The sequence below is a fragment of the Mastigoproctus giganteus genome, chromosome 5, assembly GCF_048544385.1.
Source record: "Mastigoproctus giganteus isolate SK-2022 chromosome 5, ASM4854438v1, whole genome shotgun sequence".
NCBI classification, from domain to species: domain Eukaryota; kingdom Metazoa; phylum Arthropoda; class Arachnida; order Uropygi; family Thelyphonidae; genus Mastigoproctus; species Mastigoproctus giganteus.
In genome coordinates, this window is record NC_143579.1 from 234,034,452 (window position 1) to 234,054,704 (window position 20,253).

Genomic DNA, 20,253 nt, shown 5'->3' on the forward strand with positions numbered 1-20,253 from the left:
ACAAAGAGAGTTTCCTAACAGTGATCCGAGTAACCATAGGTTTATGTGTGACTTCTGTGAGAAAAAATTATGGACTTTATGAATAAGGATGCATTGTTACTTCAGTAGTAATAATATTATAAAGGAGTCATAAAATGATTTTATTAAGAAAAGATATTATTTGAGCAGTCTGGTAGATATGAGGTAGTCACTAAGTAACTGATGCAAGGAATAACTCTGATATAATTTACTTAGATTTTAGAAAGATTTTTAACAAAACCTCGCATGATCTTGAGCACATAAGTTTGGGAAGTACATTATTGTGGGTAGGTTGCTACTTTGAATAAAGGGATGGTTAACTGCTAGAAGACAAAGATTGCCATTAAATGGGCAATGGTCTGAGTGGACTACAGTTGCAGATGGTTTCTGTAGAGTTCTTTGATAGACCCCTTATGATTTATAGTTTTCATTAAGGAGATATTTATTATTACAAGTTTTAATGTCCGAATTTGCTGTTGGGTTATTAAATGAAATCCAGGGTACGTGTTTACCGTAGAACATTTACCACAAGACATATTAAATAACTGATCCATAAAATGGCAATTAAGCTTTAATAGTAATAAATGGAGTTTTCTGCATCTGAGTCACATTAATCTCAAGATAAAAGTTAAAGTGCTTTTCTTTTCTTTTCTTGTACATTGATATATGTTGACACTCTTTTATCGTTGTGTTAATATGTTTCGTCTTGATAAATCCTTGCATTAATCCTTGCTTGCTGTAATTTTAAGTGAGGCTTATTTATATGATGATTTATTCAACAAGATAATTTGTTCAAACTTGCACTCATTCAGTGCAGCCATGGCAGTGACAGACTTATAAGCAGGCACATTGTCCTCGTGATACAAAACTCCTTTGCTGAGTTTTCCTCAGCATTGTTCTTTGGGGTTTTCATGCAAATGCTTCACAAGATCTGCATAATATGCATCTGTGGCTGTCTAGTCTTTCTGAAGGTAATCCACTAATAACACTCCATCAGCATCCCATCAAACTGATGCCATCAAAAGGAATTGACTTGGTTTTCTTTAAAGGGAGAGAAGAGCTCTGTTTCCACTTTTTGAACTGCTCCTTTATCTCTGGCTGAAAGTGATGGGCCCATGTCTCACCATGGTCACAAACCTTGCAAGGAAATTTGCTGGATCTGCTTGAAAATTATGTAAATATTCATTCGATCACTCTTATGCGTTTTTGATGTGCCGTCAACAACTTTGGGATCTATTAATATCAACAACTTGATATCGATGGTTCAACTGTTGATGATCCTGCTCAGGTAGCTAACAAACTAAATGAATATTTTGCATCTACATTCACACATGAGGAGTTATTCAGCGAGGGGAATGCCAGAGGTGTATTAAACTCTGGCAGTGAGCTAGATAATCTTGTAATAACTGAGAGTAAAGTGGAGGAGAAATTGTTGAAGATGAACATATGAAAGGCACCTGGGGTGGATGGAATCTATCCAGTTATATTAAAGGAGGCAGCAAAGGAAGTAAGCAAACCCTTAGCCATAATTATGAGAGCTTCCCTGGACTCAGGAGAGGTACCCATGGACTGGAGATGTGCAAACCACAAAGGAGGATCAAAGGGAGACACAGGTAATTACAGACCTGTTAGTTTCACTTCCATTCCAGGAAAATTAATGGAGGCACTAGTTAAAGAAGCATTGCAGGATCATCTAGACAAGACTTCAGTTATAGCTTGGACACTTTGTTAGCTCGGATGGGTTTGTTCAGGGGAAGTCTTGTCTGACCAATTTGATTGGATACTGTGATGTAGTCACAAAGGAACTGGATGCAAAGAATAATTTTGATATCATATATTTGGATCTTAGAAAGGCTTTTTATACTGTTCCACATGGAAGACTGCTGCACGAATTGGAGCAGTGTGGCATTGGAGGCAAATTGCTGCCATGGATAAAGGGATGGTTGAGTGGGAGATGACAGAGAGTGGTAATCAATGGACACTGCTCTTCGTGGACTATTAATGGAGTCCTCCAGGGTTCAGTGTTGGGTCCATTGTTGTTTCCTGTATTAATCAATGATATTGATGATGGTATATCAGGCTTAATTTCCAAGTTTGCAGATGATATGAAGGTCAGCAGGGTTATTAATGACACTAATGACAGTACGCTGCTGCAACAGGATCTAGAAAAGTTGAGCAGATGGGCTGATAGGTGGCAACTGAAGTTTAACATTGACAAATGTATGTAAAGTACTGCATATGGGAAGCAGTAACACCAGAGTAACATATCAACTGTGTGGTACTACACTGACAGTGGTAGAGAGTGAAAAGGACCTGGGGGTAATTGTGCAAGCAGATATGAAGTTTTGTGAGCAGTGCATATGGTCTGCAAGAGTATCTCATGGTGTCTTGTCAATGATATATAGAAATTTTTCTAGCAGGGATAAGGAGGTGAGAGGCACCATTTTAGGAAGGATGTAGAGTTGCTGGAGCGAGTGCAGAGAAGGGCAACAAGATTAGTGAATGGAACAAAGGGTTGCTCTTGCGAAGAAAGGCTTAAGTTTTGCAAATTACAGTGTCTGGAGACTAGGCACCCGCGAGGTGATCTGATTGAAATGTTTAAAGCCTTGAATGGTTTGAGCATGCTCAGTGCTGATGGGATTCTTCCTCTTGCTCAGAATAATTGCCCAAGAGGGCATAAATTCAAATTGAGGAAAGACATTTGTAGGACAGATGTTCGGAAGTTTGCCTTTAGCCAGTGGGCGGTTGATTGCTGGAATAAACTTCCATCTGTCGTTGTAGAAGTTGATAGCTTAAGCATATTCAAGGCAGAACTAGAGAAACGTTTGGAGCAAGTAGATGTGTGAAATGAGAAGTGGGGGGGGGGTGTTTTTTGGCTGATGCTATATAAGATTGCTTTCTTGCATTATGTGCTGATGCTAATGTAATAACTCAACTTCCAGTGGGTGGATTTTCATGAAATTATGTTTTACTTTTTTAGAACGATTTGTTGTGCCGATTGAAATTTAATTAAAATTGGACCCTTACCCATCAATTATTATTTTTATTATTTTATTTATTATGATTTTTTTTTTTTTCATGCATTTTACTATAAATTGTAGCTGAAGTACTGGCTATTATATTATGTTTGCTGCCATGCACTGATTGCAGGAATGAATGGTAGTGTGAGGATGCATAGAAACAATGTTCTCAGTTTGTGCATAAAATTTGTTGCTTTTTGCTCTGTTTTTTTCCTTGATAAATCATGAATTATTATTAGTTGTTAGCATGGCTGAAATATAACATACTGCATACATTACTAATTCATTTTCTTTTATGTATATATTTTTATTGATACTTTTATTTTTTTCAGGTTATGTTAGAGAAATTTACCTAAGTGAACTGAATTTTTCTTAATAACAGCTGCTAATAATTTTAAAATGGATTTTATGAAATGAAATTTTCATATCTAGAACAAAATACAAATTGAAAAGAATTAGCAAAAATAACAAAAATCAGCTGAAAAAGGATTCATAATTTGTAAAAGAAACTGTGAAAAACAAAAAGTGAATGAGAATGGATGAATAAAAATATGAATGAAAAATTAAAACTGAAAACATGAAAATAGCAATCATTTCCGAATGTATTTCTGTGTTTTATTTTGTTCTGATGTTTATGATGTTCTGAAAAGCATCTAAACTGCATTTGTATCTTTGCCTCCCTAGGTATTCATCAATGTGGCCCTGAATCACACTTTTTGAACTGCCATTTATGCATTTGGTGTAGGATTTTAAACATTTCCATTGCCTTTCAACGTTGCTTGTGTGCATGCTCCTGAAACCAGATCTACAAAGTGTTCCTTATATTTCATTGTTTGATGGCTTCAATTCTTTCCTGTTATATTTTCAGTTTGCTTTGTAGGCTGGCCATTCAATTTTTAACAAATATTGATATTTGTTAAATTTTGATTCATGTTCATACATACAAGCCACTTCTTTTTGTTGATTAGGTTGCATCCTCTGTTGTTTTTTGGTTTTACAAGGAGAGTTTTGTGTACTTCCACAGCTTTGCCAATCCCTCCTAACCGAATTGGTTCTTTTGCAAACTTACAAGTTGTAAATGTTCATAATATTTCACATGCGCTGCTACTTATTCCGAAATGGAATGCTGTTAATGTTACTGGAGTTTGTTAAGGACCAAAAGTAAATTACATAGATTACATGCTTTAAGATTAGTTTTCTTTTTTCATAATAAGTATTCTTTAAGACTGACACAGTACAGTAGCACTTTCTACATCGCCAGTTGTAAACCTCACCGTGCCTCTTGTTTCTACTTAATTAAATATTCATTGCAATGGAAGCAAAAGAACTTGCTCCTCGTGAGATTCTTTTCCATTCAAAAAAAGTCAGCATGGTTTTTTAATTTTTACAAACTAACTGTAAATCAAAAAGATTCATATTTTTCAAATTTCTGTATTCATACCTGTAACATATAAACAAAGACAACTACTAGTGAAAGGGGAAACAAAAGCCACTGTAAGTAGCTTTTGTTCTTCAGTAAGTCACCTTCAGAGTGATTGACAGGAAAGGTCACATGATACAGTTGACTTGGCAAGTGAATATCACTGAGTACTAACAAGCAACTGCTGACTCATTCTACACTTTGCTGCCACAGTGGACTACAGAACTTACCAAACATAGTTTGTTTCCCCATACTTGTATTTAGCGTTTTTTTTTCCAATATTGGTCGTTGTTTCAGAATTGATTGCATCAGATGGCCAACCGGACCTTTGATTGTCCTCAACTGACTCTCGTCTCTTTTGAACTCTGTTGATCATCTTGCAACAGTCGTATAACTGGGTGATACTTCCAAAGCACACTAATTATTCTTTTATGGATTTCTTTAGCATTTCTGCCCCTGTCAGTAAAAAATTTGATTACTGATTGATTATCGATTTTATGGATATTCATTCTTCCACCTACCAACATAAACAATTCAATTTTAGGAACTGCATAAGACATGAACATACAATATTTTTTTCATGTAATTTTATTAGACATTTATTTATCAAAAAAAGATATTCTATGATTTATTAATACATTTTATATATCCTGTTCTCAGAACTTTCTGACCACCCCTTGTACTTCTGATTGTGCAAATAGAATAAACAAAAATAATTAGGCAAACATAAAATATGGACATTTTTTTATTCATACATTCATATGTATATACTAGGGCTTACAATACCGGGATCCCGGTCACTTTTTTCTGTTATTGAAATACTGGTATTGATACAAAAAATACCGGTTTTTTGGTACTAATTTAAAAAAAATAATTGTTTATAATTTAATCACATAGGTTATAAAATCAACTTTATGTGATTATGACATATGTCGTTATATCTACTAGCAAGTATTCGATAAATCATCGATAGGACACCATGCAACATTGCAACCTGTCCACAATTCTCGGACAACTTCATGTTCTGACCGTATCGTAACTCCCAAGTCCCCGTTCCTCCACTACTGACTTTAGTTCAACTCCACGAAGTGTATAAGTTATTTTGGGGTTGATGTTCCCCAGGTGTAAGACCTTGCATTTTGCTGAATTAAAGCATAGCTGCCACTTTTCTGACCATCCCGGAAGTCTATCTAGGTCACTCTGAAGAAGCTCTGCTTGGCAGCGATCATTAACTACTCTACTGATCTTTGCATCATCTGCAAGTTTAGACCTCACGTCCTCCATCCTTTCATAGATGTCATTTAAGATAATCAAAAACAACTGTGATCCCAATACTGATCCTTGGGGAACCCCTACTTCTTACATTAACCCAATCTGAGGAATAACCATTTATCACAAACCTCTGTCAGGTGCCCTCAAGCCATCATGCTATCCATCTAGGAATTTTCCCTATGATTCCAGCCTGCTTCAGCTTATAAAGTAACCACTCATGTGGGACTGAGTCAAATGCTTTGCTGAAATCCAAATAAACAATGTCGAAATTATTCCCTAAATCCAGCTCACAAGTGACCTGTCAAAATGGCTAACCAGATTTGTTAAACATGATTCTCCCTTTACAAAACCATGCTGTGTATCCTACAGAATTCCATTTCCATCTAAATGATCCTAAATTCCACCCTTGATCATTGCCTCCATTGCTCATTGTGGCTCATTTATAAATGATATTGATGATGGTATATCAAGTTTAATGTCCAAGTTTGCAGACGAAACGAAGGTTGGCAGGGTTGTTAAGGACACTAATGACAGTACGCTGCTGCAACAGGATCTAGAAAAGTTGAGCAGATGGACTGAGAGGTGGTGGAAAATGAAGTTTAACATTGACAAATGTAAAGTACTACATATGGGAAGCAGTAACCTCAGAGTAATGTGTCAACTCTGTGGTACTACACTGACAGTGGTAGATAACGAAAAGGACCTGGGGATAATTGTGCAGGCAGATATGAAGTTTTCTGAGCAGTGCAGAAGGTCTGCAAGAGTAGCTCATGATGTCTTGTCAATGATATACAGGAATTTTTCTTGGTAAAATAAAATTACGGCTTTCTCAGAGCGAATTGTAACAGGTTTAATAAATATACATAGAAACATACAAAGCTTTCGGTTGGTTAGACAACCTTCTTCAGTTGAAACAAAACATAAAATGACAGTTAGAATGGAGGCGTGTACTGCCAATCTGGTACATGAAGCGCGTGGCTAATTGTTTGAGGTTGAAGTCTGTGGCTGTGACTTATGTGGACGTGGCCAGCGCTTGTCAATGGACAGGACTATTGCTTCGGTGATAGGGTGGACTTGACAACCACTGTTCCTGTTCATTGAGGTATTGGAGCATTTGATGTTTAACAATTCCAACCAGGCGTGGCGCAGATAATGGCAGGACTTATCCACAATCACGACATCGCGGTGTGGGTCAATGTCGTGGTGGGTTGCCCGGTGAAATACCACCACTTTGCTTATTGGAGGCTTGAAGTGGTGAAACCCATGTTTAGTCTCTAGAGCAAAGTTTCTCTAGCTCTGTAAGTGAGAGGCACACAGAGATCGCTAGAGTCAAAGCGGACCTTGCGAGGTGTGGCTATCCCATCAATACCCTTGACAGGTGTGACCTATAGGCACGCGACCAACAGAAACATCCAAAGTGGTGACTCAACCACGAGCGCCTTTATCCCATACTACCCAAACATATCACAACAGGTCTGTAGGATTTTAAAATCGCATGGGATAAAGTGCCTCCAACTCCCAGGGAGAAAACTACGATCCCTCATTTCCAACGTAAAAACACCTGTCCCCACCCTACTGCAGAGCGGGTTGGTCTACCGCATCTCTTGCCGTGACTGCACTATCTGCTATTTCGGGGAAACCGGAAGGCGGCTCAAAAAACGCCTTTCCAAACACAAGAGGGCGATCCGTTTGGCGGATGTGGAGCACTCAGCTATTGCTGAGCACGTCTGGGCGACCCACACCGCGATGTCGTGATTGTGGATAAGTCCTGCCATTATCTGCGCCACGTCTGGTTGGAATTGTTAAACATCAAATGCTCCAATACCTCAATGAACAGGAACAGTGGTTGTCAAGTCCACCCTATCACCGAAGCAATAGTCCTGTCCATTGACAAGCGCTGGCCACGTCCACATACGTCACAGCCACAGACTTCAACCTCAAACAATTAGCCACGCACTTCACATACCAGATTGGCAGTACACGCCTCCATTCTAACTGTCATTTTATGTTTTGTTTCAACTGAAGAAGGTTGTCTAACCAACCGAAAGCTTTGTATGTTTCTATGTATATTTATTAAACCTGTTACAATTCGCTCTGAGAAAGCCGTAATTTTATTTTACCAATATGAATCCGGAGCACATAGGCCTTTTTAACCATATTAGGAATTTTTTTAGCAGGGATAAGGAGGTGATTATCCCCTTGTATAAGGCAATGGTCAGGCCACACCTTGAGTACTGTATAGAAGTCTGGAGGCCTCATTTTAAGAATGATGTAGAGCTGTTGGAACGAGTACAGAGAAGGGCAACAAGATTAGTGAATGGAACAAAGGGTTGGTCTTATGAAGAAAGGCTTAAGTTTTGCAAATTACAGTGTCTGGACACTAGGCACCTGTGAGGTGATCTGATTGAGGTGTATAAAGCCTTGAATGGTTTGAGCATGCTCAATGCTGATGGAATTCTTCCTCTTGCTCAGAATAATCATTTGAGAGGGTATAAATTCAAATTGAGGAAAGACAATTGTAGGACAGATGTGCGGAAGTTTGCCTTTAGCCAGCGGGTGGTTGATTGCTGGAACAAACTTCCATCCTGTGTTGTGGAAGTTGATAGCCTAAATAAATTTAAGGCTGAGCTGGACAGTTATTTGGAACAAACATGGGGGTGAAATGGGAGTGGTTTTTTTTTTTTTTTGGCTGATGCTGCTTAAGCTTGCTTTCTTGCATCATATGCCTCTACTAATGCTATTGTCCCTACTACTAAAGTTAGACTGGTAGGTCGGCAATTTCCCATTACACTCCTAGAACTGCCTTTATGTTCCAATTTTCACCAATCCAACGGAATCTCTCCTGAGTCCAGTGATGCTCTCATAACTAACCTTAATGGTTCGATGCACTCACTTGCCGCCTCCTTTAAGATTATACAGTATATGCCATCAACCACAGGAGCCTTACTCGCCTGTAGGTGCAAAAGTTCTCATTAAATAATCATTTGAAATTTCAGCATCATTAATTACATTTTTTTCAACTTCACTTCCATAATATCTCATTGACACAAAAGGGTTTTTTTATGTAAATATCGATGCAAAGTAACTGTTGAGTTCATCTGCAACTTAAGCTATGTTATCTAATACTATCCCACGTCCATTGCATAAGGGTCCAAGCTGATTTGTCCTTCTGTTCTTTGCATTTATATATGTGAAGAATTCATTAACTGCATTCTTTGCTCTCTTCTTTATTCCTTTTCCCCATTCTTTGTTCTCTTCCAGACTCAGTAAAGATACTATAGTGAAAATTATACTTTGCTTAATAAAACGTCTTTCTCCTTCAGAAAATGATGACCATAATTCAATCATGGAAGACCAACATGGAACAGAACATCAATGTTCCACAAATTCTTTCCAAAATAAGAAATTGCCCGACTCCAATGAGATTTTAAAAGATGAACTTGAGTCGGAAATTAATAAAATACTTTTAATTATTTTTGCTAAAAAAGTTCAAAGCCTAGAAAATAGGACTGAGATCATCTACGATTATCAAAGTACCAGAATAGAATCCGAAAGGGCATTTTCTGCCACTAATCAAATACTGTATGTACCAAAATTAGATCCATTTTAAACAATCATACTATTGATTGATTATGTTTCTTAAGAGCTCACTTTATTTGGACAGGTAGTGTGGATGCTTAAACATAACTAAACTTTGCAGTAACTATATGTATTTATTTATTTATTTATTTTTTAGAATAACTGTATTTTAATGATTTTTTTCAGAATATTTATTATTGCAATAAAAGTTTATTTAAAACATGAATTCAAGTAATTACGGTACTTGTTTTTTTCCTTACTTTATTGCACCTAACTGTCATCAAAATTTATTGAGAAAAACGTTTGTTTTTGGAATACCGGTATTGAGATTTTGACCGGTATTGTAAGCCCTAGCATATACTTTGTACTATACAAAAATCAGTGAACAGTGAATTCCTTGTAATTTTATCAATAAATTACAAGGAAAAATATAATTAATGCAGAATATGACCTTATTTGGAAGAAATCAAAATTTGAAACCTAGGTTTTAAACTCCTGCGTGCCATAATTAAATCATTTTCTGGAGATACGATTTCTTAATTTTGCTTTTAATTCTGGCTTTGCAGAAAAATATGCCCACGTAAGCTATGTGAGGGCCATGTTACTCAGTTTTTTATAACTATTGTTTATTTTCTGCAAGAACATGGAAATGTTGCAAAGTCAAAAAGTTTCTCTTTTGTTTCCTCTGATATTGCTTTTTATATAGCATTCTAATATGCAATTTAAATATTGAAAACTTATCATCACAAGCACAAGAAATTTTTTTGTCAGACTACCCCCATCCCCACACCAAAATCATATAAAAGCATAAAGATGACGAAGTACTATAAAATTAAAAACAAGAATTCTGTTTTCCCAAAAATATGTGTTGGCATACCCCATATTATTCTAGTGTACTACTAGTTTTGAAATACTGACAGAATTTGTTTTTGCCTGTGTCTATTGTGAAATTTATAATAAAACAATGCCATAACAAACCACAGTATAATCAGACTTATAGCATATAATTAGTACAGAAATTGCTATTACTCTACTAATTATATATAAATAACTTAAATTAACTGCATCTTGTATGTATGTTATTAGCCTCTTCCCCCCCCTTTTAACTGTAAAATGGTTTCCTGTTTATTTCATGGAGCCATCATTTGTTTGCTACTAGTTATTGAAAGTAGAGTATCCAGTTTATTATTTTTTGATTGAACAAATTAAGCAAATACTATTTTTCATGTATATTTCAATTTTATTACAGTTAGTACAGCTCCAAAGGAGTTTCGTGGGCCAAATCCTAACACAAAAATGTCAAAGAACAAAAAAAAGAAGCTTCGCAAAAAGGCAAAGCGTCAACAAGAATTATTAGAGATGCAAATGCAGCAATTAGAAGAATTGGAAATGGAAGAACAATTAAACCAAGTGTGTAATATATATATATATGTGTGTATATATATTTCCCCCCCATTGGTATCACTGATGTTTTATATATATATATATATATATATATATATTTTTTTTTTTTTTTTTTTATGAAAACCCCAAACATGAAAGGTATTAGAACCTATATTACTTAGTACTGTGTGTGGGTTGAAGGTTCACAACATGATAAGAAGATACTTGTTAGCATTAGAAACGGGGAACATCCTTTGTAAAAAGGATAGGTGGAACAGGGTATGTCTGCCAGGGGCAAAGGTTGATGACGTTGTAGAGCGGATATCATCTTTAAAGGGCACAAAAGGTGATATAGTTGTACATGTTGGCACTAATGATATTAAGAGTAGGAGACCGGCGGAATTACTCAACAAGTACAGGTCACTGTTGAAAAAAAGCCGTGAAATAGGGTTGAATTTGAAAGTGTCTGCAATTCTGCCCAGACACGATAGGAGGGAGTACATGATGAGAGCCTTGTCGATCAATTTGGCCCTGGAAAGATTGTGCAAGGCTCAAGGGGTAGAATTTTTTTCAGCCTGGACTGTACTTGTTAACAGGAGAGATTGCTTCTACAGGGATGGGATACACTTAAATAGAAAGGGTGCAAGAATATTTGCTGATGCTATCGAGGCAGTGTTAGGTGGGTCGGAAAACTGCTAGTTTGGGGGGATACAAAGACTAATAGTTTAACAGTAACCGCAGGCAGAGGTGAAGGTGATTCTTGCACAACTTCTATTAGAATAAGAAGCGACCTGGAGCGAGGGGTGTTGGGGGTTTCAGGGACAGATGGCAGTCATCATGGAATAGTTGGGTATATGGGATGTGTTAGGGTAACAAGGAATAGGCATAGGAGCATGTATGCTTGCATGTATACCAATGCTAGAAGTATAGTAAATAAATTTGATGAATTTGAAGTGTTGGTCAAGACATCAAAGGCGGATATTGTTGGGATAGCAGAGACGTGGTGTCACAAAGATATAAGGAATGCAGAACTGGAATTTGGGGAGTACAATGTGTACAGAAAGGATAGACAGGACAGAAAGGGAGGGGGTGTTATGCTGTTAATTAAGAAAAACATAAAATCAAAGGAAGTGCACCCAGTTAATATAGATGAACAATGCTCTGTTGAGTCAGTTTGGTGTGAGATAAGCACTGCGAAAGGAAAAATAAGAGTAGGAGTGTGTTATAGGCCTAATGACTTGAATGAGTACAATGAACAATTGTACAGAGAAATAGAGTGGACCAGTAAATCAGAATGTCTTATAATGGGGGATTTTAACTTCCCAGATATTGACTGGAACTTGTGGGTTGGTCACTCACACACTAGTCAGACTTTTGTGGATTTATTGGATGATTGTTTTCTGCAGCAGCATGTTCGAGAGGCAACCAGAGAAAGTAACACTCTTGATCTGGTTATCAGCAGTGATCATTCGTGTATTAAGAATTTGCAGATAAAGGAACCACTAGGTGGCAGTGATCACAGTGTGCTGAAGTGGGATTTACTCAAAGAGGTAACTACCGTCAGGGGTAAAGGAAAGGGTTTTTGCTTCCGTAAAGGGGAGTACAGTGGTCTCAGACAGTTTTTAAATTCTGTACAGTGGGATCGACTGACGATGTTACAAACAGTAAATTCTAAGTGGGAAGCATTCAAAGAATTAATCGTGGAAGCTACTAGACTTTATATACCGATTAAGAAATATCGTTCAAGGTTTAGGCCTAAATGGTTATCAAATGAACTAATGAGACTCGTGACAGAGAAGAAAAATGCATTGGATGCATATAAATTATCAGGTGACGCAGAAGCCTGTGGCAGATATAAGCTAGTCTGTAATCAGGTCACAAAGGAGGTTCAGCAGGCGAGGGCGGATTACGAGAAATCTTTGGCAAAAGATGCTAAGAAAAACAGCAAGGATTTCTTTACTTATATAAACTCTAAAAGGAAGGGGATGAATATGATTGGCCCACTTGACATCAATGGTTCGACTGTTGATGATCCTGCTCAGATAGCAAACAAACTGAATGAGTATTTTGCATCTACATTCACACATGAGGAATTATTACAATTTGAAAATGGAAGGTTATCAAATTGTAGCAGTGTGCTTAATGATTTTGTAATAACTGAGAGCAAAGTGGAGGAGAAATTGTTGAAGTTAAACATAAGAAAGGCACCTAGGGTGGATGGGATCTATCCAGTTATTTTAAAGGAGGCGGCAAAGCAACTAAGCAAACCCTTAGCCATAATTATGAGAGCATCCTTGGACTCAGGGGAGGTTCCCACGGACTGGAGATGTGCAAATGTGTCCCCAATTCACAAAGGTGGATCGAAGGGTGACACGAGTAATTACAGACCAGTTAGTTTAACTTCTGTTCCTGGTAAAATAATGGAGTTGTTTGTCAAAGATGCATTGCAGGATCATCTAGACAAGACTGCAGCAATAATTCAAACACAGCATGGGTTTGTTAAGGGAAAGTCTTCTCTGACAAATTTGATTGGTTATTATGATGTGGTCACAAAGGAACTGGATGCAAAAAATAATTTTGATATCATATACTTGGATTTCAGGAAAGCTTTTGACACTGTTGCGCATAGAAGACTACTGTACAAATTGGAGCAGAATGGTATTAAGGGTAAGTTGCTACAATGGATAAAAGGATGGTTAAGTGGGAGAAGACAGAGGGTGGTAATCAATGGGTGCTGCTCTTCGTGGACTAATGTTATTAGTGGGGTCCCACAGGGTTCGGTGTTGGGTCCACTGTTGTTTTGTGTATTTATCAATGATATTGATGAAGGTATATCAGGCTTAATGTCGAAGTTTGCAGATGACACAAAGGTTGGCAGGGTTGTTAATGACAGTAATGGCAGTGTGCTACTGCAACAGGATCTAGATAATTTGGGCAGATGGGCTAAGAAGTGGCAACTGAAGTTCAACCTTGACAAATGCAAAGTACTGCATATGGGTAGAAGTAACCCCAGAGAAACATACCAACTGTGTGGTAGTACACTTAAGGTGGTAGAAAATGAAAAAGACCTGGGAGTAATTGTGCAGTCAGATATGAAGTTTTCTGAGCAGTGCAGACAGGCTGCTAGGGCGGGTCATGGGGTTTTGTCAATGATATATAGGAATTTTGCTAGCAGGGAAAAGGAGGTGATTGTCCCTCTGTATAAGGCAATGGTCAGGCCACGCCTTGAGTACTGCGTACAGGTCTGGAGGCCTCATTTTAGGAAGGATGTAGATTTGCTTGAGCGTGTACAGAGAAGAGCAGCACGATTGGTGAGGGGAATGAAGGGATTCTCTTACCAAGAGAGGCTTAAGTTCTGCAAATTGCAGTGGCTGGAGACTAGGCACCTGCGCGGTGATCTGATTGAGGTCTATAAGGCCTTGAATGGGTTGAGCACGCTGAATTCTGATGGGATCCTTCCACTTGTTCAGATTACCAACCTACGGGGACATAAGTTCAAATTAAGAAAGGACAGATGTAGAATAGATGTGCGGAAATTTGCCTTTAGCCATCGGGTGGTTAATTGCTGGAACAAACTTCCATCTGTCGTTGTGGAAGTTGATAGGTTAAATAAATTTAAGGAGGAACTGGACAGGCATTTGGAGGGAATGGTGTGATTTTTTTTTTTTTTGGCTGATGCTGCATAAGCTCCTACACTTGCTTTCTTGCATCATGTGCCACTACTACTACTACTACTCGAATTTCTGTAGAATGTAATTTTCAGGAAATACATGTGAAGGGAGGTTGTTCCAGAAAACAGAAGTTGAAAAAATAAATGAGGAAGAAGAAAAGATGGTTCTGTGAGTTTGAAATTAGACAGTAAAAGGATGCTGACAGGTTGCAGCATGTGTTCGGAGTGGTTTGAAAAGAGATATTGGGAATTATAGAAGCCAGTTCAGAAGAACAGTGCCCATTGAAGTATCTATAGAAAAGGCATGCAGCAGAAACAAAACATCTATGAGACACAGTGTATAAACTTTGTAAGAGATAATTTAATTAACCCAACTTCCCTGCTTTGAATGGAGTCTAGAAGCCCAAGAGGGATTATGAGGACACTGCCCCAAATATGGAAACAATATTTCATTGGTAAGGCAGATTTGAAATTTGTAGAGAGTAAGTAACTATTTAGAAGAAAAGTGATGTCAAGGCAGAAAGAGAGAACCCAGTTTTTTAGAAGTAGTGGAAGCAACATTTGTGATGTGCTTATGCCAAAAGAGATTACAAATCAGTGTTAATCCCTACTAGAGATATATCAGCTTGTCCAGAAATCTGAGTATCATGAAGGTAAGCTTAGGAGCAGAAGAATCCCTTTTTTGAGGACTGAGCTCTAGAAGGATTGAAATTAACTAAGTTATCTTTGCCTCACTCAAGAATTATCTGGAGATCAGCATTCAAGGAATTGGCAGTGGATATTAGAGGTGCTAAAGTTGTTTGTGCAGGGGGGGAAGGTTCCTGAAACTGGGAGATGGATTGCAATGTGCTAACATGAACAGAACTGGATACGATTTCAGTCAGTGGAAGAGGGTTATTAATGTACAAGAAAAAAAAAGTGGGGGAAAGAACTGAAACTTGGGGGAATGCCAACATTAGTGGAGAATTTAGAACACAGGGTGACCTTCCATCACCCACATTGAACAGAGAGAGAGAGAGAGAGAGAGAGAGAGAGAGAGAGAGAGAGAGAGAGAGAGAGAGAACTGGATATCCAATTACAAAAAACAGCTGGCAAACCATAAGCTGAAAGCTTGTTTAGAAGACCTTTATTCCAAATACAAGGTGTGTTTGTTTCAATTGCGGTCTCCAGGGTTTCCCCTATATGCTCCTGTAGCATCTGAAAAGGTGAAGACCAGCAAGTGTATGTATGTAGGTGTGTAAGTATGTGTCTGTGTCTTGTTATGTTGAGTGTTGAGTGCTGGCACTGACGACTTTGCAGCCAGGGGGCAGGGGACACCTGGTCCCCTGCCCCCTGACTCCCAACCTTGGCCACGAGGAGGCGCACCAGGGTCCACTTTCTAGCTGAGACTCTTACTGGGACTATCAGGCAAGCCTGGGAGCCCCAAGGGAAAGGAAGTGGGGATAAGAATTGAAGTATAGGGATGGGGAGGTTGGATAGACAATAAGGGGAAGAGATAGACCTCCCATGAAATAGAAGAGAGGAGTTTACGATAGTGTATAGAGTGAAAAAAGAAAAAAAAAAAAAAAAATGTATATATATATATATATATATATATATAAAAAATAATAATAATAAATAAAATAAAATAGAACAAAAAAAAAATAAATTAATTAAAAAAATATATAAATAAATTAAAAAATAAAAATAAAGGACATGAAAAGTACAGTACTCTAAAAAATTATTTCCTGATATTGTTACTTTAGTAGTAATGTTTTTGAATAAGAACAAATTAAGTATATTAACACAGTTTATTAAGCATAAATTTATTATTTTAGTATATAAAAATAAGTAAAATGTGTAAAAAATAAGTAATAAGTAAAAATTAGTAAAAATAATTTCATAATAAAGTTTTTATAGAATATTCCAAATTTTTATCGAGTTCTCATCCAACACACTATGCTGACTTCTTTTCTTACTGTTTGTGTCTGCTGATGAATGCCGCTTCTGGAGCAACCACAAATCGACATATTTGATGTATCAAAGTGTGTCACCAGTGGGTCTACAATTTTAATAAATAGCAGTGAAGTAATTGTTTTTGTCATCTACAAAGCTCTGGTTGGGCTGACGATCAGATTCACTTGTGAAAGTCATCATTCACATTCACTTGATGAAATTGGTGTTGTACTCAGAGCGTTCATCAAATGCTCTTCAATTCTTCCGAAACCGTCTTATCAATTAGATATTCCCAAAATGCACGAATTGTATCTCTTTCATTTAACTGAAGCCTACTTGACAGTTTTCTAACTTCTTTCTCACCAAATGCCAACATTTCACGTTTAAAAGGTTTAATGCTTTCGCCGACCTCATTTTCCTTCTCTTGTCATTATTTCTTAAATTCGATTTTTTTTTTTTTTTTTTTTTTTTGAAACTGTCCAAAATGTCGGTGTCATTTAGATATTCAGGTACTGTGACCAAACAGAGATAGGGAAAATTTGCGATAAAATGTGGATAACTCACTTCCGCAAAACAACAGATGATTATTTGTCAGGGTAAAAGAAAATTACTCCCTCCTAATTCTCAAACCGGCACTTACAATTGATTCACAGCGGAGTCCAACCTACGGCCCGCACGGAAAGTGAATTAAAACAGCATTTTAAATTTCGCTAATTATCAAAAAAATTTTCTCATTAATTAAATGTTTTGTTTAGTAAATGTAATCATGTACTGTACTTAATAAAATTTTAGAATATTTTTCAATTTGTTTTTCAAAAAAAAAAAAAAAGTATTTTTTTGAAAAACAAAAGAAAGTCATATTTTTTATAATTTTAATAAAATCTAAAAAATAAATTAGTGTCATAGATTTGTCACACATAAAAGTGTTGGGAATTTGCATTTTTTATATATATATCCTGAAAATAAAAAAGGGTAACGTGAAAACTGAAACTTTCTTTTACATGTAACAAGATATGGAAAATGTAATGCACTAATTTTTTTTGAATCACTCAGTGCGACCCCCGAAAAAAATCTAATTTTGAATATGGCCCCTGTACAGGAAAGGGTTGGATGCCACTCCGGTAGAAGGTGGACCTGAGCCCATTGGGAATACTCCTTCATCTGCTCACTGTTGACTAGCATGACTTCTCCATATGTGGGACTGGTGGTCGAATAGGTTTTACCAGGTACCACTGAGTTGTAGAATGGTAATCCCTTTAGCTCTCACAATTCTTGCTTAGCAGCAGCACTAATTTCCTAAGTTGTCTGAAAGCCAGAAGTGACAACAGTGCTTACCGAGTTTATCTCTCTTAAGCCGTTCGTTATATGAAAATTTTCTTCGCTCAACAGAAACTATTTTAAATGTAATTTCCAAGGGAAATTTTTAAACAATTTGCTATAAAAGGAGTTCGTTAAACAGAGATCCAACTGAGTAATTTAGAATTCTAAAAATAAAGTTTTATATAGAAAATATCTTAACAATAGACAGTGAAAAATGCAAATTTAGTTAACTTTAAGCTTGTTTGAATAGTAGGTAAACATGTGAAAAAAAATTCCGGAATATTACAAACACATCACTTTTAATAAAGGTGCCGGTATGCTGTACCATCTAAAATAAAAGCACTGTGTGTATATATATATATATATATATATTTTTTTTTTTTTTTCAAAATAATGATAAAAGTGTTAAATTATATTTCATTCTTACTAGAGGTATTTAGAGATTTTTCTCTTATCAGCATGGTTAATCCGCAAGTCAGGTAATCTGTCCATGGACAGTTGTGAATTGATGATATTTGTTTTTTCTCTCAGTTATTTACTTCATGCTGTTTAATTAAGTCTGGTTAAAAAGATCTGCAGATAATTTCATTTTCAGGAGAGAGCAGTAGAAGAAGAAAAAGACAAAGATGAAGAAGATGCAACTCCAGAAGAAAATAGATATAATGGCAGCTCAGGTGAAAATTCAGAACTAAATTGTAAGTGTTGCTAGACTTTTAAACCCTAAGTATTCTGAGTACTATATTAGTATTAATGAGGCCAAATGATACATGTAGGGTTTTTTAAACTTCTGTGGGGGGGGAGTGAATTGATCACAATTTGTTCAAGTAGTCATTGTGTACTCTATCGACAAGTGCTTGTTGCCAAAACAATGGAAAGAGACCTAAAAACACTATTGGATGATGCTGTAAAGATAGTGAACCACATTAAATCTAGGCCACTTAATAACAGAGTGGGTGCCTCCGTAGCCAGGTGGGAAGGAGCAGCAGTGCGTAGCACATGCTCTTGGTTAGACCGGGGTTCGAGCCCATCACCACCAAATACGGAGGATGCGGAAAGGTCAGGGAATGACCACCGCATATCCCGGAGCAATATGGATTTAGTTGCTAATGCTCCTAAAAACCAACAACAACAATAGAGTGCTTAAGTTACTTTGTGAAGAAGTGGGCAGTGACCACACAATACTTCCGCTTCGTACAGAAATAAGTTGGCTTTCTAGGGCAAAATTCTTATTAGAGTTTTTGAACTTTGCTTATTTATTTATTTTTTTTTTTTATTGATCATCCATTTTACTTTTCTCACTGTTTGGTATATACATCTTGACTACAGAAATTGACATATTTAGCAGACATTTTTACAAGATTTAATAAACTAAATCTCTCATGTCAAAGAAAGATGTCAGTATTCACAAAAGGGTACAGAATTGCATCTTTTAAACATAAACTTGAATTTGGAAGAGGTGTGTAGAAAAAGGCAGTACGAATGCTTTCCAACTCTGAATGACTTTGATAGAAACAGAATCTAGCCTGAAAGAAACTATTTATGGTAGCATTATTCAACACTTAAATGGTTTGCAACAGGAATTTCAGAAATACTTCCCATCTTACTGATGACACTACTTGGGTCTGAAATCCATTTTGTGTTTCAGAGAAACTGGATGGCATATCTGTGCAAAATTACAATTGTTTGACAGATATTATGCCTGATACTAGGTTGGAACAGAAGTTCATTCACCTCCTCTGGTTGAATTCTGGTGTATCCTTCAAGAATATCCACAAGTGTCAAAATATTCAGTGCTCAAACTTCTGTTTCCCACAACTTATCTGTGCGAAGCTGAATTTTCAAGGTAGGCAGCAACAAAATCTAAATATCGTTAGAGACTGGATGCTGCACCCGACATGAGAATTCATTTGTCTACAATCACTCCCAGTTTTAAAGGACTTTGTGAGACAAAGAAACAACGCCATTCTTCACACTAGTAGCCTATGAGGAACAATTGAATGTATACTTAAATAGTGAGTTTATTATTCAGCTATTTTTTGTATCAGTCTGAAAAAGGTAGATTGTATACATATAATAAATCAGTTCTGAGATATAAATTTTTAATTTTGGATACCCTATATTTACGTGAGCAAGGATGTGAGGATCAAAAGGGGTTTGCAAGCAAAAAACTTTGGGAAACACTGAACTAGACTGTTGGTGGTAGTACAAGTAGTGCCCTGTAACTAAGCTCACTACAATTATTTTAAATAAATTAAAATCACAGTAATTTATAGATTATGAAGGGTAACAAAAAAAAATAAAATAAAACAAAATAAAATAAATGCCATATTGGCTTTCTGTTTAAAGTGTCTTAATTTTTAGATACATATTCCTTCCACAATCTTCCTCTCAGTAGTTACCTCTCTCCCCATTTGTGTTCTCAGTGTATTCATATTTATGTACTGGTTAGCCTTCTATGTATTTGCTTCTCACCGAGTTTATCTATTATTCTGCTCACTTATTCTAACATGTATGTTATACAATTTACATTGCACTCACACAGTGCAGGCGCCTCTGTAGCCAGGTGGGCAGGAGCAGCAGTGCATAGCACACGCTTCTTGATTAGACCGGGGTTCGAGCCTGTGCCCACCAAATAT

General features: G+C 36.8%; 1 protein-coding gene across 1 annotated transcript in view; it reads left to right on the forward strand.

Annotated features, from left to right (window-relative positions):
• The window catches only part of LOC150086288 (SRSF protein kinase 3-like), a 406,569-nt gene that overhangs the window by 162,100 nt on the left and 224,216 nt on the right, over positions 1–20,253 (forward strand). The window contains exons 9-10 of the mRNA XM_090374450.1: positions 10,559–10,719; positions 18,213–18,312. Of these exons, the coding sequence (XP_090230576.1) occupies positions 10,559–10,719; positions 18,213–18,312 (261 nt within the window). The remainder of the gene's footprint in view (positions 1–10,558; positions 10,720–18,212; positions 18,313–20,253) is intronic.